The 25,771-nt window shown below is 44.0% G+C and overlaps 1 protein-coding gene across 2 annotated transcripts in view; it reads left to right on the forward strand.

Moving 5' to 3' along the window:
• lmo3 (LIM domain only 3) overlaps nucleotides 1-25,771 on the forward strand; it is a 49,595-nt gene that overhangs the window by 17,087 nt on the left and 6,737 nt on the right. For both annotated transcript variants that reach the window (XM_085376057.1, XM_085376056.1), the window contains exon 3: nucleotides 23,129-23,254. In XM_085376057.1, coding sequence (XP_085232183.1) covers nucleotides 23,129-23,254 — 126 coding nt within the window. The remainder of the gene's footprint in view (nucleotides 1-23,128; nucleotides 23,255-25,771) is intronic.

Consider the following 25,771-nt stretch of genomic DNA (forward strand, 5'->3'; position numbering starts at 1 on the left):
GACCAGTACCACCTCCTTCACTCCCACCACCCTCTGGAACACAAACTTGGAGTAATCAGGTTCCCTCTGAAACATGCAGTCATCCTAGTTGGGCTTACCCCAGAGAAACTCAGGAGAGTTTTCTCCAAGCACGACATCCCAGTTTACTTCAGACCCAGCAACACGCTCAGAAACTGGTTCATCCCAAAGACAAAACTCCAAAACACAAACTTAACAATGTGGTGTATCCCAGACCTCTACATCGGAGAGACCAAACAGCCACTTCACAAACGCACAACACAGAAGAGCCACCTCCACAGGACAAGACTCAGCAGTCCATCTGTATCTAAAGGTCAAAGGTCACTCTTTGAGGATGCCAATGTTCACATGTTGGACAGAGAAGACAGATGGTTTGAGAGAGGAGTGAAAGAAGCATCTATGTCCACTGTGAGCGACCATCTTTGAACAGAGGCGGGGCTTACAACACCAACTGTCTTCCCAGACGCCTTAACGCCCACTCGCATCCTGGGCCATCTGACCTCAGGAAATCACATGATAGGGTGGGGCCAGGTTTCACAATGAGCTCACCTGAAACCGTGGCTTATTGTGACCCTCACCCAGTTTCACACCTTGGCTCATGTGATTAGGTAGAGGGTCAATAGGGGGTCCAAGACCCACTTAGGGACACTCCCATAGGGCTTCAAATCTGGGACTGTCCACCAGTTGCTCTTAGAGCTGAAGAAGCTTCCACGTCCTCATTTTAGGTTTGAAGGCGTTTTAGTAGATGAAGGTGAAAGGCTTCAACATGAACCGAGCTGCGGTCTGGGGAAGGCATCGAAGGGGGCTGGCAGCGGTTCCCGGGCCTGGCAGGCAGGGAGGGTGGGGCACGAGAACGAACAGCTTGTAGAACTGGGGGAACATATGTAGATGAGAACCGGGAAGCCATTCATGTGTCTGAAACTGGGTTCCACTCTTGTCATCGACACCAGACTGTCAGCTGCTCTACCTTCTGACACGACTCAAGCTCAGTTGAACTAAGTTGCCAGTGGTAGCTTATGTGGTTTTTACTCTCATCCCATTTATTTGATATCCTCTGTCCTTCCAGACTGACCTTTATGGTCTTAATAAAATGGTCTATATTGACATTAAAGGAATAGAAAGATGGTGCTATGGCTTATGGGCAGGTACAGGCTCAGCTCACCTTTTCACTGAACAGTGAATGTGCCCGTCCACTACAAAATTCTAATTCAAAATGCACTTCTGTCTTTTTAATTAAACTCTAGTGCAGTTTGGAGGCTATTTGACCTTTACTGCCCTATCTTTATGGGGAATGCCACAGGTCATTTCTATGCATATATTACTGGATTACCTGCCTCCCTTTTCCTCTTGATGATCCTTGAGGCTTTACAGATTAAGGACAGGTTTGGGTCTTAAGTATAGCCTATTTTTAATCTGCTATGTGGGGAGTATTTTAAGGCAGGAGAGCTCTAATATTTAAGGCTTTAGTTAAGACAATTAGGGAGAGTTGGGGTTTTTTTAATGTCATGATAGTAACATAAAAATGCAGTGCTTAAAAAATATCAACATCAGCAGCCACCAGAGCCAATAGTTTTTTAAAGAGTTTGTAAATTATTATTAAATATTTCAGATCTCTGCCTTTTTCTGGTGGCGCAGGCCTCAATCCAAATCACCACATCAAGTCAATCACTGCATTCCCTGAAGGACTTGACTGGCTTCCAAAAAATGCTGAGTAAAAAATTTTTCTTTGCAAAACGAAGTCAAAGTTACTAATTCAATTCAATGCAACTTTATTTATAGAGAAGCAAATCACAACAACAGTCGCTTTATGTTGTAAGGTACGTTATTACAGCAAAATAAGAAAATCAAAAATAAGATTTGTTCAGTTATTCACTGGAAAACTTTTCATAGAAACAAAAAGAAAAATTGATGTTATGCATTAATACAGAAAAACACACATACAGGTCAGTTTAGTATGAGAGTAACTGTGTAAACCGACACCAGGGATGCTGACACACATTTATCTGTGCACGATGTACAAATTTGTGATTATTTTTTTCCTTTGTTGAATCAGAATATTTCATTAATCCCTAAGAAAATGTGTGGTTACAATCGCTCCAAGACAATAAGAGCAGTAACAAACTGAAATAAATTATAGACAATCCTGAGCATCGTCCGACAGATGTTCAAAGATCTCAGACGCCTCCAAAAATAGAGACGAGTCTGGGCCTTCCTGTAGAGGGCAGTGGTCAGTCCAGTTTACTGTCAAAGTGTACTCTAAGGTATTAATACTCCTCCACATCGCCCCCCTCGACTGAAACAGGCGTCCTCCTAATGTCCACAATCAAATCTTTGGTATTTGTCACGTTGAACTATAGATGATTCTGCTTGTACCACATGACACAGCAGCCAACCACAGCCCGGTACTCTAGCTCATCACCCTCACTGATGCATCCGTCCACTGCAGAGAAGTAAAGAAACCAAAACTAAACTCAAAAGTCATCATCCATCCAATTCGCGGTTACAGGATTAGACTTGGTAACCTGTGATGTGATGGACTCGCATTTTCCAAAACTGTTTCTTGACATCTTTTATTAAATTCAAGGATCACTTGGTCTTAACACCCGTTGGTTTGACACTGATTGAAGAACGACACAAAGGGCTGTGTGCCTTTACGTTGCAGGAGGCCTTGTAGCTGTAGCTTAGAGCAATTTTTGTTAGTTGGGTTTTTTGTCATGTTTAATGTTGTGTATGAATAAAGTGCCCTGTATGGACACTGTGTAAGCCTGGGCTCCATGTCTTGCCTGGCTACAGTCAATGCTGGCTGCAGCACATTTGGCTGCCATTTCTCCTCTACAGGCATGTGAGAGTACGATAACACACTGCTGTTTAACACATGATGACATGCAGCATGGACCCTACTGCAAGCCCCTCACGTTCTGGCACAGGTGGTTTTTGTACTGTGGTGGAGAATCATCCACAGTTTTCATCCTGTATGCACGTTACACACACACATCACAAATGTTTTTCCCTCACTTCTGGAAAGTGAAGCGTCACATAGAGAGAAACTTCCACGTGGACCTGTACTTCTCACACTCTTTAGCTTTTAGTGTTTAATAGCTGCAGGTGACAGGAGGTTATTGTGACATCAATGCATCTGCATGATTCATGTGGCTTGCATGAATGTCCAGCAACAGGAGGATTGAAGAACTATGGAACAGATTGGGGATGTAGAGAGTTCCAGGACAAAGAAAGATTGACCCCTGTTAGCTAGCCATTCTGTATCAAGAGTATTTTGACTAACAGCTCAGTGAGGATCTGTGCAGATGTAGTTGTCGAGCTGTGGTTTGAGATTAGCTGGAGCTGGTTCGGTTCAGTGTGATGAGCACTGCTGCTGTGTGTTACTGATGCATCCCATAGCCTGTTTGTGTCTGATGAAAGCGATCACCTCATGGTAATAGAATTGATCAAACCTAGAATCTGCATGTGTTACAAATGAACATAAGATACAGACGTGGAAGCAGATCTGGCTACAGGTGTTAGAGGAGGTTGGTGGCAGTCCCACCTACAGACAGTATGTGGGTAGTGGGTAGCATAGGCATTGCTATGAGATCTGTACTGAACCTCTGAGTTCTCAGTTACTAGCTGGTCAGACACCACTGTAACGGTGTCTGTATATAGTATTTTATTTTATTCTATTCTGTACAGTTGTATACTGTATTTATTCTTATTGTATTCTAATTTTTGCCTCATAACTTTTGCACTGTCCACTTCCTGCTGTGACAAAACAAATTTCCCACGTGTGGGACTAATAAAGGTTATCTTATCTTATCTTATCTTAACCCTCCCCCAGCTCCAGGCTGTTCCCAGTGCACATGCCAGTGAGGTGTTTCAGATAATCAGCACTGCTCAAATGTATTCTGTGCTGACTTGGGAAGAACATGCACTGGTACAATCGTTTTTTAAACCCTGTTGTCAGTGCGTTGAAGTTCTGTTGTAAGGTGTTACAGTGTTTTTGATGTTGTACTCTGCATCATGATAAACGAAGAAATAAATCTAAAACCTCTGACACCTGGATCTGTGATAACAGATACTCCAAAGAGAAAAGAGCCTTGCAAAGCTAACTATCGGCAGTTATAGCGTCTTTCTGTGCTCCTGTAAAATGAGATGTAAATGTGGCAATTTTAACAGCCTGATTTATTCATGAAAAGGCCAAAGAGATGAATGCTAATACTGCAAAACTGCTTTGCCCTTGGCCAGGGCACATTGACAAACAAGTGACTCAGTGAAAGAATTAACAACTTCATTAAGTTACCTGACAGCACATCCAGTTCTGCATCCCTTTGTGTGTGCTGGCTGCTGCAAGCCTTATCTGTTGCTACATAAGGTACCGAAGATGCGTTTTCTGACTTTAAAGAACCTGTAAAGGCGGAGCTTGAATGGTTTTAAGGAAAGATCTGAGAATGGTTGTTCAAGCTAAGAGCCTGAAAATGTAAGTCAAGCCAAAGTTTCACCACTGAGAGGAAATCCAGCGTGTGATTGGTTTGGTGGTATGAAATGATTAGTGTGTTTCTGCATCGACATCAAAACCCAAAGTGGTGAGCAGCTGCGAGACACAGTAGTGCTGAGGGGGTCCTGCTGTATTGATTGCTGATAGTAGGTATCAGTTTTCCATTGGACTTAAATCTGTGAAATGCTAAAGAGGCAGTCAAAGCAATCTGCAGCCATGCTGTCAGTCTGACGATTTCTCAGCTGCCATGACTTAGAGTGCTTGATCAATGAGAGCTGAGCTTTCTGTTTCACACAGACAAAGGTGGCAGATCTGCTGGCAAACATCACACACACACACACACAGACACACACACACACACACACACAGCTCTATTTCCTGTTCGCTAAAATAAGATTATTTATGATAACATACATTTTCTTTGTGTAGATTATGTGATCATCACAGTGCTTATTTGACTAAGGTCAGTTCACAGGACAAAGACAGTAAATGTGAGGAACATGAAACAAATCTCTGGACATTTCCAGGACAATGGAGGAGCCACAGTGTCTGCTGGCCGGGGGTGGGCTAACGACTTGAATCTGTTTTTTAACAGATTTGACAATGACCCACTTATCACCTCTCCCACCCCCCAGGTTCCATTAACCCCCCCTCCATTTGCCGCCCCCCTCCGGGTGCAATGCCATTGTCACCTGAGCTCTCCTCTCAACACAACCCTGCTTCACCCCTATCCACACATCTATCCACAACAAAGCGAGCCCCACCCCCCACTCCAGCCCAGCCTCACATCTACTTCACAGCTGATCAGGTGAGAAATCAGCTCAAGAGGACGAAGGCAAGGAAGGCAGCAGGTCCGGATGGAATCTGCTCCAGACTGCTCAGGGACTGTGCAGACCAGCTCTGTCAGGTGGCCCTGTACATCTTCAACCTGAGCCTGAGCCTGGAGAGGGTTCCTGAACTGTGGAAGACTTCTTGTGTGGTTCCGGTGCCACAAATCGCACACCCCAGGGAGCCCAACCACTTCAGGCCTGTTGCCTTGACTTCTCATCTGATGAAGACCATGGAAAGGCTCATCCTGCACCACCTTCAGCCACTGGTGGGCTCAGTGTTGGACCCCCTGCAGTTCGCCTACCGTTCTGGAATTGGGGTGGATGACGCTGTCATCTACCTGGTACACCGATCCCTCTCTCACTTAGAGCAGGCGGGGAGCACTGTGAGGATCATGTTTTTTGACTTCTCCAGTGCTTTCAGAATCAGAATCAGAATCAGAAAGGGGTTTATTGCCAAATGTTGAGCAGGTTTACAACATTAGGAAATTGCTGCGGTGCTTCAGTGCAAACATAGTGTCATAAATAGCACTTAAATAGACATGAAAAAATAAAAGTAGGGATAAGAATTAAAAGTGCTACGTAGAAAGATATGTGCATGAGCTATACATGAGATATATACATGAGAATAAGAATTAAGAGTGCTACGTTGAAAGATATATACATGAGTGCAGGTGGTGATCAGTGCCAGACATGGAATGATGCAGTGACACAGTGTAGGGTCATGTGTTAGTGGTGGGAACAGTCATACGGTTATTGTTCATGTGTCCAACAGCAGAGGGGAAGAAACTGTTCTTATGGCGAGAGGTTCTGGTGCGAATGGACCGGAGCCTCCTGCCTGAGGGGAGCAGGTCAAACAGACTGTGTCCAGGGTGAGAAGGGTCAGCTGAGATCCGAGCTGCACGCCGCAGTGTCCTGGAGGTGTACAGGTCCTGCAGAGATGGGAGTCTGCAGCCAATCACCTTCTCAGCAGAGCACACAACACGCTGCAGTCTCTGTTTGTCCCTGATAGTGGCTCCAGCGTACCACACGGTGATGGAGGAGGTGAGGATGGACTCGATGATTGCAGTGTAGAACTGCATCATCGTCCGTGTTGGCAGGTTGAATTTCTTCAGCTGCCTCAGGAAGTACATCCTCTGCTGGGCTTTCTTGATGACGGAGGTGATGGTGGGCTCCCACTTCAGGTCCTGGGTGATGGTGGTACCCAGGAAGCGGAATGAGTCCACAGAGGTGATGGGGGTGTCAGTCAGGATGATGGGGGGGAGTGGGGCTGTGTGCTTCCTGAAGTCCACAATAATCTCCACTGTCTTCTGGGCATTCAGCACCAGGTTGTTGTGGCTGCACCAGGACACCAGACGTTCAACCTCTCTCCTGTAGGCAGACTCATCCCCGTCCGAGATGAGTCCAATAACGGTGGTGTCATCTGCAAACTTGATTAGCTTGACAGACTGGTGGGTGGAGGTGCAGCAGTTAGTATACAGGGAGAAGAGCAGGGGAGAAAGAACACAGCCCTGAGGGGAGCCGGTGCTGATGGTCCGGGAGTCCGAGACATTCTTTCCCAGCCTCACATGCTGCTTCCTGTCCGTCAGGAAGTCAGTGATCCACCGGCAGATGGGATCAGGCACATTCATCTGGGAAAGCTTGCCTCGGAGATGGTCTGGAAGGATGGTGTTGAAGGCAGAGCTGAAGTCCACAAACAGGATCCTGGCGTAGGTTCCTGGGGAGTCCAGATGCTGCAGGATGAAGTGTAGGGCCATGTTGATGGCGTCGTCTACAGACCTGTTGGCTCTATATGCAAACTGCAGGGGGTCCAGGAGGGGGGCCGTGAGGGTCCTGAGATGGGAGAGAACTAGGCGCTCAAATGACTTCATGACCACAGATGTCAGAGCCACGGGTCTGTAGTCATTTAGTCCAGTGATCCTAGGTTTCTTGGGGACAGGGATTATGGTAGAGGACTTGAAGCAGGCAGGCACATGACATGCCTGCAGTGAGGAGTTGAAAATGCCAGAAAACACTGGGGCCAGCTCGTTTGCACAGTGTCTGAGGGTGGCAGGAGACACGCCGTCTGGGCCGGGAGCTTTCCGAGCATTCAGGTTCTGTAACGCACTGAAGCACCAGGGCGACCATACGCGGCGCCATCTTGGTTCAACACCATCCAACCCACACTACTGAGAGGGAAGCTGGAGGGAGCCGGAGTAGGCAAACAGCCGACTGCATGGACCATCGACTACCTTACCAACAGACCACAGTATGTGAGGCTCCATGACTGTGTGTCCGAGGTGGTAATCTGCAGCACGGGGGCGCCACAGGGCACGGTTCTCTCACCTTTCCTGTTCAGACTTCTGTTATAATTCGGACGATTGCCATCTACAGAAGTTCTCAGATGATACAGCCATCATTGGATGCGTATCAGACGGGAATGATCAGGAATACAGGGGGGTCATCAGTGACTTTGTTGGCTGGTGTGAGACCAACGTACTCCAAATCAACACCAGCAAGACAAAGGAGATGATCATAGACCTCAGGAGGAAGTCACCCCCTGCAACACCGGTGAACATCCAAGGGAAAGACATTGAGATAGTGGACTCTTATAAGTACCTGGGTGTTCACCTCAACAATAAACTGGACTGGACAACAAATACAGACGTCCTGTATAAGAAGGGCCAGAGTCGACTCCACCTGCTGAGGAGACTGAGGTCCTTCGCAGTCTGCAGGACTCTGTTAAGGACATTCTATGACACTGTGGTAGCATCTGCCCTTTTCTATGCAGTGCCCTGCTGGGGGAGTGGATGCACGGACAGGGACAGGAGCAGCATTGACAAACTGGTGCGGAGGTCTGGCTCCGTGCTGGGATGCCCCCTGGAGTCTGTGGAGGTGGTTGGTGAGGGGAGGATGTTAGTAAAGCTGACATCCATCATGAACAACCCACATCACCCACTGCATGAGTCTGTGAGTGGGCTGAGCAGCTCCTTTAGTCAGAGACTGAAACACAGGAAGCTGCAGGAAGGAGCGCTTTCACAGATCATTCATCCCAACAGCAGTTAGGCTCTATAACTCCTCAATCACGATGTCATGAGTCACTGGACACTGTGAACATCCACGGTCACCACTTCATGCATAATGGACCCTCCATGACCTTCCAAGCTATATAGTTTATGTCTTCCATATTTCCAACTATATCCATAATCACATACTGTGTGTGCTACCATTGTATATAGTGTATCTTACTTTTTTTCATTGATTGTACTTAATTGTATTTTTGTATTTCCTTCATATATCTGTACCTGAGCTGAGGTGACGCAAAAATGTCCCCGTTGTGGGATCAATAAAGTCTTATCTTATCTTATTCTCACTATTTTCTATGCGCATTTCTCAGTGTTCACTAAACACAACATTGATATCAGACCTCATTGTTAATCCTCATGGGCACCGTTTGTAGAGTGAAACATGCTGAAATTAACTGCAACATTTTTTCACATGTAGCTCAAAACCGTACAGAAAATGTTTTTTCAAGTCATTCTTTACAACATTTAGCAAAATACTGGTAATACCAAAATCTGACCCCTACCAGCACACTTTTGCACCGGAGGTTTTCATAAAGCTTTTATTTATTTTAATTATTTTAGATTTAACATTAAAACTGTTTTTTAAATATAAAAACTTAGAATTATTTTACTAAATGTTGTAAAAAATGACTCAAAAAAGACATGTTTTTGTAAGGTTTTGAGCTAAATGTGGAAAAATGTTGCCGTTAACTTCAACATGTTTCACTTTACAAACGGTGCGTCAAATAATCCTCATGGTGGCAAAAACATCTGTTTGGCTGTTAAAACAGTCAAACAACAGTCAGCAAGAACTGAAGTAAAGCTTGGGGTCCTCCTGGCTTGTATCAGGTTAGGCTCTTAACACGGTCTCTGCCAATAATGAAATATTACAACAATCAATGTTTTCACATCATGCAATAATGTACATTCCTACCAAAAATGTGCATATTCTGTGCAGCGATTCATGAGCCACTGTTAAGTTCAGAACCATACTCAGCTGGGAAAAGTGTTCTGAGTAAAGCAATGCTAACGCTAGTATCAGCCTTTTTTGTTCATCTTGTGACAAAAACTTGATCTACATTTGTGCTACAGAAAGCTTCTTAGAGGATTGTCATCGTTGGGTTTGACCAGGCCCGGGCTTTGCTCAGATTCATTATCAAGAATTCATTTGTCTGCCTTTTCTTTGTCACACATGGTGCTTCATCACCGCATTTTCAACCAATAAGGAGCCAAGACACTCCAGCAAATGTAGGTGTTCCTGTGCATAATGCCTCACTGTGATATATAGATAAACATAATTTCCTTCCATAAAGTATTCTGATTCTGATATAAAGGCTGTTCGTACTTAGGAATAAATATAAAAAGACATTGTTTCTGATGGCTTGTTACAGTGAGAGCAACAATTGGTGTGTCAATCAATCATATTTATCATTTTTCAGGTCACAACAAGCTTCAGCTTCATTTTGCATCAAATTTGCTTTTAAGTTAAATTATATACATTTAATATTTTAAGCATAAAAGTAGTCTCATAACTTGTTTGTAAATACTGTGTGACTATGTCATGTTATGTCATATGCTAGAGGGTCACATGGCATTTAGCATAACACAAGCAAATTTGTCTATCTGTGCAATTTCCACCTTGCAGCTCAGTGAGGTGGCACAGAGATGTTAAAAGCACCCAAAACACCCTATAATTGTTCTGTTGTGTCAAGGGAAGCTTGGCTGCCATTAACCTCCCAATACCACAATTCACTTCACACATTTAGCGATTACCTTCCCAATAATGCTTCAGTCTGAGTGTTCTGGAGTTCCTGTAATTAAATTGGGCTTTTCACATGTAAGCTAAAATGCTAAAGGATCAAATTGGGTGATCTTAATCACAAGCGAATAACTTTGAAGGAGGGTCACGTGTGCTGGATGTCTGTCTCACATCCTGATGAGATGGGCCACATTAACTGAAGAAGAGGTCGAGAGCGGGACGCTTTTCTGTTTTGTATAATTTGATGGGGAAAATGGCACGCCTTCAACGACAGTTATTATTTAGCCTGTATTCAAACTATTAACCAATCATATTTTAAAGAGTCTTCATGAGAGACCCACGTGAAAGTTAGGAAGAGAAAGACACATTTTTCCTTCCACTGGATTTTTGATCATTGTGTATAGTGTCGTCAGTGATGTTTGGGACAAAGACACACTATTTGTAGTTTTTCCTCTGTGCAAACAGTCATTATGTGACTAAACTGAAGCTTTAATTCATTTTACCAAGATTGGAAGCCAGTTTATACCCTGTTCCCCATTTTTAGAGGTTAAAATTTTAGAGTTTTATGGCCGGGTCCGTCCTGACGCAGACATGGTATATGACGTGGTGAATTTTTATTTATAGTTTTTCACTGTAAAATGTAATGTAGGCTCCTTAGGAAACCCAAATAAATCTGTCACAGGGACACCAACAATTTTATAATAGGCCGAATAGGCCTGGATTCAGAGATGTGTGGACAGTCACATCAAAGTTGTGGGTTGACTCAGCATCCAGTGAACTGGAACTGTGGAATCGATACCCTTCAATCCAGGCTTGTGTCGGACGGGTTTCTCTGAGTTTCTGATGACCTGGGCAGGTGCACGGGGCAGAGATCTTCTCTGAAACCATCCCAACTGTACTGTGGGGCTCCACATGCCCCAGGTACCACACTGAGATCTGGAAAAATACACATTTTACAGGTGATCGTTTTAATCCAGCGGTCCCCAGCCTTTTTTGCGCCATGAACCGGTTTATGTCCGACAGTCTTTTCATGGACCGGCCCTTAAGGTGTCGCGGATAAATACAACAAAATAAAACCAGTACCAAAAAAAAAGAAGATTCATTCATAACACCTGGGAAAAGACCCAGGAAAACTGAGTTAACAATAAAAACGATTTTTAAAAAAAAATAACGATAAAAACTCTGAAAACCATAAATGTCACAGCCCGGTACCAGTACAACCTCCAACAACCTTGCTTCATGTTCTTTCAGGGTTTTGGAGAACACAGTCAACAAGTCATTGAGGAAACTAGTACCTCTTTCAACTGCCTATCCACCATGCATGGTCTGTTAGTCTTTGAAGTTTGCTTTGTGCATTTGTCAGACCTTGAGGCATGCAGTTAAATTCACAGAAGCCCAGGGGGCAGATGAAAGCAGCCTTGGGTTTATCTGCTTCCTCAATCTGATAATAAACAGACTTTAGGTCAAGAAAACCCCAAACTGGCCCAAAAACCCAACCAAAGTGGCTTCCAGATTGGGAAGTGTGAACGCATCCTTTATCGTCTGAAAGTTGAGTTTCCTATAGCGTATGCACAACCGGATTACCACAATAGGTGAAGAGAAAGGAGACTGACTCTCTGATTACTTGAATATCAAGAAACTCTTGAACGTGCCTGCAGAGAGCTTCGATGTCCTGAGGCTGTATCGGACAAGCACGGTGTTGTTAACCTGTTGAGCCCCAACGCCCCCGGTACCGGGGCAGCAGGAGAACATCTGGTTTTACGAGCTGTGCCTCCAGGTCTGGTAGAAACATCAGAATCTCAGCTAAAAGCTCACAAAACAGTTTCCTTGAATTTCCGGGTCTTCAGGTGTGTGCTCACACACGAGGACCCACATCAGATTCAGATCATCATCACAACTGGGAGCTTAACCCTTAAAAACCCAGACCTATTTCTACTTTCATGAAAATTACGGGGGTTGTAAGTTATATCAAATGAATCATATATAACACATTTCTGAAGTTTTTTTTGTAATAGCTCCACCCACTGCCCCAGATCTGAAATGTCACATATGCGTCACATTGGGCATACAATTTGTTCCATATTTAGAAAGTAATTCTGTAAACACTTTCTTGCTTTTAAAAACAGAATTCTGTTCTGTGATGGGCCCCCCTGTGTGATTTCCAAAGGATCAGGCTTGTGGCAACTTCTGCCTGGAAGCTTCTTTCTTTCAGTGGCTTTTGGACACCAAGTAGCTTGCAGTCACGGCGGTAAATCAACCATGCGTTGACAACACCGAGCATGGTGGTTTGCCAGAACAGGTAGAGATACCACCTCCGTGACTTCATGTGGTACTTGTACCTTGCAATGCAGGCGTCAAGCAGGTCGATACCCCCCATGAATGTGTTGTACTCCACAATGTGTGGCCTTTTGACCTCAACAAATGCCTTGCCCGATTTGCTCAAGCGACGGACTGTATCTTGAGGCTCAGTTGCACAATAGGATGAGATGAGGGTAACAGATTTGTTGTCATACCACTTCACAATAACCATGCTCTCCTCCTTAGTCACCCTGGCATCAACAGATCCTCTGCCTCTCTGGGCAAGACTTTTTTCATCTTCAAGCTGACGACCTGCTAAGCGATTTCCACGAAGTGTTCCTACAAGGTAGATCTGTCGCTGAAGAAGTGTGAGCACAAGTGGGGCTGAGGAGAAGACGTTATCAGCAAATCTTTGTAGTTTTGCTCAGCTGGCAGAGTTTCACACAACTTCACCACAACATCTCCTCCAATCCCAACTAAAGTCTTCTTCCCAGTACCACCTTGATAAACAACAAAATCATGGAGCATACCACAGGATGAGCACTGGGCCCAGATTTTCAATCCCCAGGGGTGGGGCTTTCCCTTCACATACTGCCTGATTGGGCCGTGTGTCCCCTTGAAGGGTACCATTTGCTCATCAACAGAGTTGTACTCCTCTGGGACGAAACATTTCAAGCCATGGACGGATCTTCCAGCACTTGTCTTCTGCATCTCTGTGTAATAAATCTGTATTGTCAGTGAAATGTAGAGATCCCAACAGGGTTTGAAATCGGTTGCGGGACATGTTATCTGCTACCATAGGACACCTGGTGTCATTTTCCCAGTATGCTCGATTTCCAGGCATTTGGCATAGACCCATCCTCAGAGACCAATGAGTATTTCTAGTTCTTTGACAGCGGTATTTACATTTCTCAGATGGTTGGAGTTTTGTACACTGTATAAATTTGTTTGTTCCATTAACAACAGCAGCATATCATCTGTGATGAAGTTTTTGAAGTTCTCCAGTGGAGTGTGGATCTCATCTGGAGGTTTGGCACAGGGTCCCTTGAATGTGATCTCAGGGGTTTCGAACGTTTTCTTTCTCCAGGAGAATTTTTGTCCTTTGATAGCTGCCTTGGGCTGCCCAGTGTCCAAATGGCTGTGGCTCTGTCTCTAAATCACTTGAATCACAACTGTCTGAATCACTGGATTCACTTGATTCATCACTCTCCACGTCTTTGTAGGGGATGTAATTAGGGTCTCCAGAATCTTTCACATCCCTCATACTCACTCTCCTCTGCAGTGATAAACTCTAGCGCATCTTGAACACTATATTTTTTCTTTTTATCCATTCTACCAAACAGTGAAAATGACAAATAAAATGGGGGGTAACTGAAAAACGCCTCGACAAAGCTAAAGTAAAGTTCCATCACAAATTTAGGTAATTTAATAAATTAGTTATGCTTGAATTTAGTTAAATATGACTGAGAATTAACAACAAAGAATACGTTTACTTAAAATAACTGAATGAGCTAAACTGACTAAGCAAAGGATCAGTTTTTGTCTTTTTGTGACAAATATGTGACATCAGTTTTTTAAAGAAAATTTGGAGTTTAATGCCCGATGTGACATATTTGTCACAGCGATATTTAACAAACTGATTCTAGATCAAATTGTTTCAGAAATATTACCAAACTAGGTTACAAATGACCTATGACATCTTATCTAAAGTTTAGAATTGCTGAATGAGTAAAAGCTTACCTTTGCAAAAAGAAAAGAAAGATTTTAAAATTAGCATAGTGGTCTCATTAGCTAACCAGGTGGACCAAGACTTTGAAAATGGTGTCTTGAACACCCAGAGTGCCTCACTTGTCACATGACTGAACTAGTTTGTGCAGTAGACGTCACTTAGGGACTTTATTAGTTAAAAGTCAAAGTTAAAACCATTATAAATAGTTTTTCTCTAAGTGTAAAGGGGCAGTGACACCAGTGTCACTGTGGGTCCTTAAGGGTTTTAAAGTTGTGACAGCTCGACCAGACAAGTGTGCAATAATAAACCAGCAGTTAACGAGGCAGAGGAGGACTGCTCAACAACAACTGATCATTCTGAAGACCACTGCCTGCTGGGATAACATGAGACGTTCTGCCCTGCAGCTTCGCAGTACTATAGTAACTGATGCTGGAGTGATTGGTATGGGCAATTAGCTTTGGCGTTTCAGGGTAAATATCATAGTCTGTTTGTACCTATCAGTAAGAGGCACTCTGAGGCAGCCCAAACATCAAGAACTATGAAAGTTAACCTCAACAGAGACCCAGAAACTCTTGGAAAAGTTGTCTGTGTCTGTCCATTCACTCACAGTGTGCCTTAATGTCCTGCTCTGACATGTGCTGTTCATAGAAAGGTTGGACGATAGCAGTCACATGTGAGCTAGTGCCAAATGGACACACTTATTGATCACTTCAAGTTTGCTCCTGGTACCAGTCAAGACTTTAGAGCATTCCAGTTGTAAAAAACAATCATTCATGCTTCCTAGATTCATACTTGTGTGTTTGCTGTTAATCTTTATGTGTGTGCGACATTGCACACATTGCACCAGAGACTGGACCTAGTTCACTGGTGTTGCTGGGATAGCTCTGGTTAGAAAACAAGAAATAAACACAAGTTAGTTGTTTTTTTTTAAGGGTTTCATTGTAACTTAGCTTGACGCCACCAGTAGTTCATTGGTTCTTTAAGCAAATTCTGTAGACGGTAAATAAGTAACAATGTGGCTTCTCTTCTGGACATACAGGTCAGGGCAATGTTCCTCCATGTGGCTCCAGTCTCTGAAAGCAAGCAATAACTCATCGTTAGGAGCGTCCAGTTGCAGATAAGCACTAATAGAGCTTCAGGTTCAGGACTTCCTCAGGACTCCAGGAGGAGAGTCTCAGATTATTCCCACAGTAAATGAAATAAAAATGTGTTAATAACAATCAGTAGTCATACATGCAGGGTATGTAAACTGCATGAGTCTGATTAGATCTTCCAACCTTAACATTAACATCAGCACCTGCAGCAGATCCATATTTCTGTTTGCCTTCTCCGTCTTGTGCCTTTCTCAACGTTTGTTTTGCTGGTTTTTGTTGTATTTTAGCATTTAAGCTTTTTTTGGCTGTGACTAAATTCCAAATCAGACAAAACTGGACAAAGAACAACCCCATTAAAAATCCTGTGGTGAGATGCTAGAAATCCTTTGGCTGTTATTAACCCGGGTTCTGTAATTATGCAGATTGCCATAGATTTCTTTCTGGGTGCCTAGAAGTGAGATCCAGGGGTTGTTCTCAGCACGACAGGCGGATGAGGGAATGGTTGTGCATTACTGAACTTGCCACATTCATCATGTTGACTGATGGCACAGGGAGTCAGTCCCCAGGTCCCGGTGGTTAATGTAGTGGGTAATTAACTGTCATTTGCCTAGTAATAGGCTGATGATCAATGGTTTGTTAGGAAACAAATTCTAATCCAGCAGCTGATGAATGCCTGCTGAGGCTGGAGCAACTGATGTGATAAGAGGGATAGAAGAGATTGGGGTTTGGGGAAGGAAGTGGAGAGCAAGACTGCTATCAGGATTTCAGATGGCTGCTTGAAGCTCTGCTGCTATCAGCAGCTGCTGTCCAAGCTGGATTAATCCAATTGTTCTCCTGTGCTGGAAAACTCAGACGAATGAATGATAGACGGGTCAACTGATGTCTCTTTATTTATTTAACTGTGCCTGCAGGTCAACAGAGAAGCCGTCACTAGAGCCGCTGTGTCACTCGACCGTTTTGGGCTATGTGGTGTGGGACAGTATGGTGAAGTCATGGAAGCTGAATAAATGAGCAAAAACGTGTTTTATCAAGAAAAAGAAACATTTGGCCTCTTTAAAGATACATTATTATTCTCAGGTATGAAGCATATGTGATGCCTGGTGTTCTCTTAAAGCACAAGCAACACTGTTCTAGACATGTCCAACCGCTGTACCACCGACAGTCTGGACAAGATGCAGATGACAAATCTGTGTGTAAAATAAGCAACACGTCACCAATTTTCTATTCAGTTCTCACCAGATGTCAGTAATAACCCATCCGATCCACACATGCAAAGAAATCCAACCATATATGTCCATAATTAAGTTAAAAGTAATAATGACACAGGGAAAAGTATTGAACACATGAAGAAAGGCAGATGCATAAAGGCATGTAGAGTCATGACAGTATCAGTGATTAGAAAGCAGTCCTGCCACTTAGTGCAAATTAAGATCGGCTGATGGCCTATAAAATGTGTCACACAAGAAACACCTCATGGTGAGCTCTCGTAAGACTGTCACAAACTTGTGGTTGCCAAATATACTGTGGCATTGGTCGCACAATAATCTACTGTCGTTCCAGCGAGCACAAGATTTCAGACAGAGTCAGAAAAATGGTCAGAAGAGTTGCCTAAGAGCCGAGGAGCACCTGCAGCTATGGTTGTTTCAAACAAACAATAGGTTCTGCATTTCACCGCCACGTTCTGCATGTACCCTCACCGTGCAAGACTCCGGTGCTGAAACGTCATCGAACCTTCGGGACTTTGTGTGGAAGAATGGGCCAAAATCACTCGAACACTCTGTGCGACCAGTTTCACCATACAGGAGGCGTCGTGAAGCTCTCATCACGGCTTCTGCCTGAAGTCTTAAATAGATTCCAGTAAACGTGTTCAATCACTTTTACCCGTCATTGTTATACATCATTTATGGACATCAATGGTTTGGGTTCTTTGTATTCGTTGTTATTGACATGTGAGGAGAATTTTATGTGAATAGCACCTCAGTACTTATTTTACTGCTGTATTTGTTACCAGTGACAGTCTGGTACCATCAGGCCCGGGGTCTTGTACAACTGGTCTAGCAGTGAAAGACTGATGGCAGGTAAACTTCATCCATCCTCCTTCCTCACTGGGTGAGCCGAGGTCTACTGTGCACTACTTGTTTGAACAGCCTTTGGCAGCCAACAGTACAACAAAGACTGAACCCTGCTTAGACTCGGCTTTTTAAGAGACTCCAGGAAATGTTCAAACTGGTAATATGTTCCCATTAGTATAGGTTGGTAGAAGGTTTAGTCTTTTAAGGAGATGGTTGAAGTCATACAGAAAGGTAGGCGATGACGTTTGCATATCATTTTTGAAACATTTAAGTTTAAATTAATTTTTTTGAGTAGAAAATCAATTAATGCATCATTTCAAAATTAACCATTTTCATTCAGACTAATACTCTGTTAGCTAGAGGCAACGCTTATAAAACACTGAGCTGCCGATTAAAGTGCAGCAAACGTTAAAGATTTTAACAAATCTTTGATAAGACAAAAATATTTTAGTTTAATAGCTGAATATTACTGTTTTGTTTTTTTGGTGGGGGGTGGGGGGGGGTCTCCTCGAAACTGATTAATTTGATTTTTTCCCCATTTAGAAAAAAATAATGTTAAATTTATTAAATTTACATTTAATTATTTTCATTTGTTGTGATAACACCGTCTACAAACTTTAATGAGTTGTTGCACTCGGCTGATTGAAAAGTCAATGAAAAGCTAATTTATAGTGTATAGTTAATTCATCGTTTATAATATGCGGTTTACCAGGTAAAACACATGGAGAGATTCCCAAAGAGTGCAACTTTTTATATGAATCCTTTTTTTTATTGAAATTTGAGTGATTATAGTTAAAGTTTTGTTCAAAACACACATCTTGGACAAGAACCAATCATATTTGGGTGTGTATGTGCAGCAGTCAGTTAATGTTTGTGCAAACATCACGAGGGAATTTAAAGGCTTTGTTTTAGCATACGATCTTGCACAGTTTGCAATCACTTCTGCATTACGTGAGATAAAATGATACTAATGTCAAGGTTTTGTGCTCTCGTGTTACATTTTAATTCAATCAATCTCAGAGGAAAGTCGTCGGCTTATTTACCGATTTAACCATCCCTCATATCAAACCACCTGAGGACTTTCAGCTAAAGTTTTCTAAAGCAAAGTCCTCAGGTGGTGGTTCTGTTCCACTGCACAGGCTGCCATACATTTTCAGGAGGTGAGAAGAGAGCATGGACAGACCCAGAAAATGGCAAAACTGAATACCATTTAGATTCAAACAGAGTCCTGAATGATTTATTTTGAAGGGCAATCATTTATTATCCAAATACTGATCAGCTGCTGAATGACAAAGACCTCACATGTGCCCGTGTACAGTGTGAGGAAGCTACAGTGTAACTTAAGGTTCAAACAGTTGTTGTATAAAGCTGCTGTCCACAAACACTCAGTGTCTCTGCAAGTGGACAAATCAGCAAAAGCTTCCACAGAATCCAGTTTTCTGCAAATCAGAAGAGATGCCACCAAATTTTCATTTCTCCGATGGAAAGGCAAAATTCCTTTAATTAAGGCAACACTAATCCATCAAATAGGTCCTATTTGTTTTTCACCCAATTGCTGTGTAACAAGAGAGATGCTTCACTGTCTGAAGGTATGTTGACAACGGCCCTTAGTTCTGTAGATATTCATATGAGCACAATCTATCTGCTTCTTTGCCTCTGGGAAACATCCTTTCTGAAGGTTAATAAACAACCCTCACAGACTGAGTGGCATGCTGTTTTATCATTTTAACAATGGAGGCTAAAAGTGCCTCCAGAACTCTGCCTAATAGGTTATTTTGTAATATGATTTTGTTATCAGATATGTGTTTGCTCTTGCTAGCCTGGTCTTGGTCACTGTGTAGTAACGAATACTCACATTAATGTCCCTGGAGCAGGGAACACAATAATAAGGTCCTCCCTGGGCAACAGAGCTGGCCACGTCCCATCTATTTCGATGGCACAAGCTGTGGCCCTGCTATTTTTCACTGTGGCGTATTTTTGTGACTGGGGCCAAGTATGTCTCAGTGGAAAAATCCTCTCTGACGCCTGTCACTCTCGTTCTCGTTCACCAAAAGCAACAGAAGTATTTGCATCTCCATAATTCTCTTTAGTGAATTTCCCAGAATAATAAAATACATGCGTGAGATACAGATGGAGTCAAACTTGTTCAACGGTGAAAGTAAATCCTGAGCTCAAAGCAGAAATTTCAGTTGACTGTTTCCGAACACGTTCACCAACGAGCCGACCGCTTCAGCTGCACCTGTAGACCTGGTTTAACATCTATGGTCATCTCATCCAGATCAGAGGTGAAACGTCTTCAAGCAACTTAAAGAAGTCTAGACGCTTTTCTTTCCAAGCTCCTTAGACTACGATGAGCTGGATGACTGAGAACCTTCACAGATATTCTAACATCTATGAGACGACTAAAAACTCATTTTAAAAAGTATAACGATGTGGAAATAAAGGGAAGACAAATAATTAGGCCTCATTTATAAACAGGGTGTAAGAACAAATCTGAGCATGAACTGTACATACAAATATTTTATGTACAAGTTTGTGATTTGTCGCCATTGAATCGAATAGAATAAGACAGCAGGAATAAATAACAAACAGGAGAAATAAACAAAACAACAGGAAGGCCCATGTTGGAGTGCAGGTGGGAAAGATCTTGGAAGTAGTGCAGATGATTTTGGTCTGAGTGTGTGAGCGGCCCGAGCGATGAGGTTACTCAGACCGTGGCTCAGATGGGTGGATGTTTGTTACTAATCCGAATGGCCCAGAGGAGGAAGCTGTGAGTCTGGAGGTGGAGCCGATTCACCTGAGGCGCCGTTCGGAGGGCAGCGAGTCAAACAGGGGATGGGTGCGATGCAAGGGGTCAACTGTGATGCCGCTGGTTTTCCTGAGGCAGAAGAGGCTTACAATATCCTCCAGGGCTGGCAGAGGGCAGCCAATTACTTTTTGGGTGGTGTTAATTACCTTCTGCACAGCTTTCCTGTTCTCAGCAGTTGTCCCTGCGTAACAAACACCCAAGCAGTAAGAGTGGACGCTCTCCACGAGGAGCGGTACGTGGCCAGCAGCAGCTCCTGTTCTAGTTATTCTTCGTCAGGACACGGAGGAGGTCCATGATGAGTTCATTTGTTTCAAGAACGTTCAACATCAGGTTATTTTCGGAGGACCAGCGGGTCAATTCTCTACCGCTGCCTGTACGATGTGTCATCTCTGTCAGAGATGAGCCCTACCACGATGGCTCCAGCAACCTACTTGACGATGACGTTGGCTGAGTGGATTGGTGTGCAGTCATGTGTAAACAGGGGCTACAGTGGGGGGATGAGGACACAGCCCTGCGTCGGGGGGGGGGGGGAGCCTGACTGAGGCCAGCTGGGGGATCTGAAGGTGGTCCAGTTTTGTGGTCAGGATGTTGAGGATCATGGAGTTGAATGATGAGCTGCAGTCCACGAAGAGCGTCCTCGTGCAGCTCCTCCTGTTCTCCAGATGGTTCAGCACTGAACACATGTAGAGCTGCCTCGGGTCACAGTAAAATCTGAATACTACCTACTATTAGTGGTGGTATAAGAAGTTGTGTTTCCCACTGTAACACTTTACAAAACACAAACATAAGGTGATGCATGTGTCCTCCAAACACACTTCACAAGCATCTCGATTCAGTCACTTAAATTGTATTTGTATCGTACCACATTTCAACATTAGTCACCTGAAGGCGCTCTATATCAGAATCCTCTTTATTTGGCCACGTTTGTGCACACTAATGAAGGATTGGACTGCAGGTCAGCTGCTCCTTTTTCTGTACGTGGACTCCTCATCGCTCTGGATCAGACCGATGGCGTTGTTGTCGTCTACGAACAGAAGTTTCGCAGATGGCTCTCCTGAGGTGCAATCGTTAGTGTAGAGGGAGAAGAGCAGTGGGGAGAGAGCAGACCTCTGGGGTGTGCGATGTAACGCTCCTCAGCCTCACCTGCTGCTGCCTGTCCGTCAGGAAGCTCGTGATACAGTCACAGGTGGAGGCGGGCACTGTAAGCTGGGTGAGCTTCAGATGGAGATGTCTGGGATTACTTCGTTGAAGGCTGAGCTGAAGTTCACAAACAGTATCCTGGTTGAGGTGATGCAGGATGTAATGCAATCCCATACTGAGTGCATCCTCAGCCAACCTGTTTGCCCAGTAGGCAAACTGCAGGGGGCCCAGCAGGTGCTCTGTGATGTAATTTCCATTCTTCCAATGAACTTTGTGACCACAGACTTAAGGGTGACAGGCCTGTAGTACTGTAATCCTGTGAAGGTGGAGCATTTGAAGCAGGAAGGAACTTCCCACAGCTCCAGAGATCTGTTAAAGATCCGGTTGAAGATGAGGGGGGTTGGTTGACACAGGCTCACAGGCATTAGCGTAACCGGTCCTGGACGCTTTCGGGTCTTTGTCTCTGGAAGAGCAGACACACATCTTCCTCACAGGAAGCGGGTCAGAGGGGCAGGGGAAGGAGGACTCCAATTAGTCTTTTCTGTGGGTGTGGGGTTAGGGTGAGTAGATGGGAGGTATGAGTGGTTGTCTTTCAAGTTTGCAGTAGAAGGTGTTGAGGTCATCAGCCAGTCTGAAATTCTCATCAGGGGGTACTGACTTCTGTAGAGGGTGATGAGCTGTAGGCCTCTCCAAACTGATGCAGGTCGGATCACTGTAGCTGTTAGTTACGCTGATACTGTAAGACTAAGACCCTACAATCATAGAGCCAATGAACAGAACCCCGTTTGTGAGAAACATGCTCTCTTTCTAGTCCCTGTCAGTATTTCAGCTGCAGCATTTTGGATCAACAGAAGACTTTCAAGGAGTTTTTAGGACATCCTGATATATCACTATTCAGCAAAGCGAGTCGGTATAACACTTTAGCCTAGAAGTAATAAATGCATGAACTAGTTTTTCAGCATCGCTCTGAGACAGAATATTTTTATACAAACTGGAGTCTATTAGATTGATATGATACAAACCACTGCAGTGCAGTACCTGTAATACCTACAGCATGTTCTAATCGCTCTAATAGGATATTATGGTCAACAGTATCGAACGCTGCACTGAGGTCTAGCAGGACAAGCACAGAGATGAGTCCACTGTCAGAGGCCATAAGAAGATCATTTGTAACCTTCACTAAAGCTGTTTCTGTGCTGTGATGAGCTCTGAAACCTGACTGAAACTCTTCAAATAAACCTCTGCAGATGATCTGTTAGCTGTTTGACAACTACTCTTTCAAGGATGTTTGATATGAAAGGAAGGTTGGAGATTGGCCTATAATTAGCTAAGACTGCTGGGTCTAGAGATGCTTTTTGAGTAAAGGTTTTATTATTGCTCCCAGGCATTTGATATGTAGCCTATTAATAGAGAGACTGTCATATTTAATGGCAGGACTTCTTTGGGCAGTTTTGTAGGAATGGGGTCTAAAAGACGCGTTGATGGTTTGGAGGAAATAATTACTGAAGTTAACTCAGAAAGATCGATCTGAGAAAGAGTCTAAATAAATGTCAGTGCTATTGAAAGTAATAATGTGTCGGTGAGACGGTTAATTTTTTTCTGTAATGATTAAAAGTTTATTTGTGAAGAAGTTCATAAAGTCATTACTACTTGCTTGGCTCAACAGCACTCTCACACTACAATTATCCTTGAATTAATGCACAAAGTATGAAAAATAAAAGCAGGCACGAATTAGAAAACAGTTTTGAGGCCAATTGCTAAGTTAGATATATAAGGAGTTTTCCACTGATTCCTTAATTTGATAACTTACACACATATTTTTGTTTGCATCTGTTCATTTGTGCCTCAGGTTGTTTGGTGTAACGGGGAATTGTGCAGCCTGCAGCAAGCTAATCCCAGCCTTCGAGATGGTTATGAGGGCCAAGGAAAATGTCTACCACCTGGACTGCTTCGCATGCCAGCTCTGCAATCAGAGGTGAGTGGACCAAACTTCTGCTCTTTTCTCATATCTGTACTCATACAAATAGCTGGTCAGGATAGCAAGGCACTGTACACTGTTACAATGTACTGCAGTTCAGTACAAGATGCACAAAAAGGAACAATAGCAACACATCATGATGCTCAAGATTTGTTAAAAACAGGGCCATAGTTAGCAGAGATTGGTTTAATTGAATTGCTATAGTTTTTTTAAACTCATTTAAAAAACAAGAACTGAACAGTTTTCAGTATTTTCTAATTCGCCTCGTTTTCTCTTTTGTGGGATGGCAGAGGCCACAGGAAACACGCTCACAGTTTTATCTACTCAGATCAGAAGATGACTGAGTGGTGATGCAGTTGGTCCAAAAAGCCTTGGAATTTGTTGAACAGTCATACACAGACTCATGAGACATGCATATGAGTATTGAACGTTCAGGGGAGCCCATGAGGTTTCATTTCGCAGAACTTCATTACGATTATGGAAACAGTGGAGGGTTTCTGAAGACACTTTCTGGAGGCAATGGCAAAAACAGGATGTTGCCATAAGTATGTGAAGTGTATCGTATCTGTTTCCAAGGTCCTTATGATTCACTTGTTGCTTTTCCACAAATAGCTTTGTTGTAGCCACATGCACACACAAACCAGACATACTAAGCACCCTAAAGGAAAAGAAGTTAGTTATACACAGTTTGCACTGAGTAATTGTTCTGCCACGTCAGTCTTCAGCCTCTCCTATTCAGGGCTCTAGAGTGCGACCAGTTCGCACACACATTCACACACTGGTGATGAAGCTACATTGTAGCCACAGCCGTCCTGGGGCGCACTGACAGAGGCGAGGCTGCCGGACACTGGCGCCACCGGGCCCTCTGACCAAACCAACTTCATTCTAAGCCAAAGACTAGAAAATATGGTGAAGCATATCTGCCCTTTGGCCTCAGCTGCACGTGCCGAGGTGGGTCTCCCTGCAGGATTGCTTTTCCCTTCATCGGGAGCAGCGCTGGGCTGTTTAAATCACGGACAAACAGTATCCCACATTCTTGACAACATTTTTCTTGTTAAACAAAAGGGGGGCCTAGCAAAAGAAGTTTGGGAACCGCTGTATTAAGTTATGCAGGCTTGTTTGCACAACAAGGCTAAATAATTATATAAACCTTTCTGAATCTAAATAGTGTACTTTGGTAGAATTAAAAAATAAGTGTAGTGCAGGTCTATGGTGATTTTTAGTGCTACTATCATCGAGTTTTGATTCTGGTTCTGTATCGGTTAAGTCATAAGCAGTCCTGATTTTGAACTGTTGTAGTCCTGTTTTAATTCTGGATCAGTTCTGGGTCTGGTCTGGTTGAATTGGGGTTTAGTCCCACCATGCATACTACGCCCCGGGTGTATAAAATGTCTGGCTCCGCCTCTGGAGTCAACAGTGTCCATGAACACGACGTAACGTTCGATGATGTGTCATTTCAAAAGCATCAGTTGTAGGAGACGTGCTTACAGAGCGCTTTGTAGTGAATCAGAAGAGTCGACTCCCACTGAACGAGAGCCGCTCCTCACTTAATTTCCTTTGGCTGCTCAGCTCTCACACAGTGGCTCAGCTATGCTCCAATCCCTCCATATTGTGGCCAATCACATGCGAGGATATAGGATAATATCATCATGTGGGTGATGGACGCGACAGTCAAGTGGAGCGAGCGTCTGTCCTCTCAGTGAGTGAGACAGCGGTGAGGAGGGCTGTGCGAGAGCAAGAACACATAAATATGCCTGAAACACAGAAACGAAGCAGCACCTGGCTGCAGTTTAAAGACTTTTTTGTCTCGACTTGGTCTCGGTTTAGGCGGTCTTGACTACAAGTCTAGTGGCAGACATGAGGCAACTGAGACTCCAACCAGAGGCTGTATGGCAATGAACATACAGCATCTGGAAGACAAAAATATGAAAATGTTCAGATAGACAAATCAACTGTCTCCCTGTGGTGTGTGTATGTGTCTTTGTCATGAAAAGTAATTTATAACCAGCGTGGGAAGCCGCAGTAATGCCCCCCAGGAGCCAGAGGCAGAAAGAGAAAGATCCAGGCCATGCGCAGCCCCCAAGAGTACTGAAGACCTGAAGCCACACATCTCGGCAACAACTGCACGTCCATCCAGTTGGCTGAGAGTCCCTTAGAGCCAGAGGCAACCGCCAGCCAACCCTGGCCTCCCCAGGGTGAGTCCAGTCACCCTGGTGTGAGTTGAGAACAGGGCCCCAGGACTCCAGGTGCCCAAGAACCCTCCCCAACACAGAAGAGGCCCAAGCCACCACCCCCAACGTCAACAGCCACATCAGAACATCCAGCCACGTGCCCTGGAACCAACAAACATCCCAGGGAGGGCAGCAGCATCCAATAGGGAATGATGGGGAGGGCCAACCCCATCCTCCATGGCCGTAGAACCACCAGTGTAATTAAAAAGAAGAGGCAGGTCACCATGCAGTACAGCCAGCAAAGCCATGTGTATTGCCCTACCCAATGCAGCCTAAAACCTCC

This window comes from Diplotaxodon limnothrissa, linkage group LG17 (genome assembly GCF_057381915.1).
Source record: "Diplotaxodon limnothrissa isolate DT_005_m linkage group LG17, D_limnothrissa_male_GT1.1, whole genome shotgun sequence".
NCBI classification, from domain to species: domain Eukaryota; kingdom Metazoa; phylum Chordata; class Actinopteri; order Cichliformes; family Cichlidae; genus Diplotaxodon; species Diplotaxodon limnothrissa.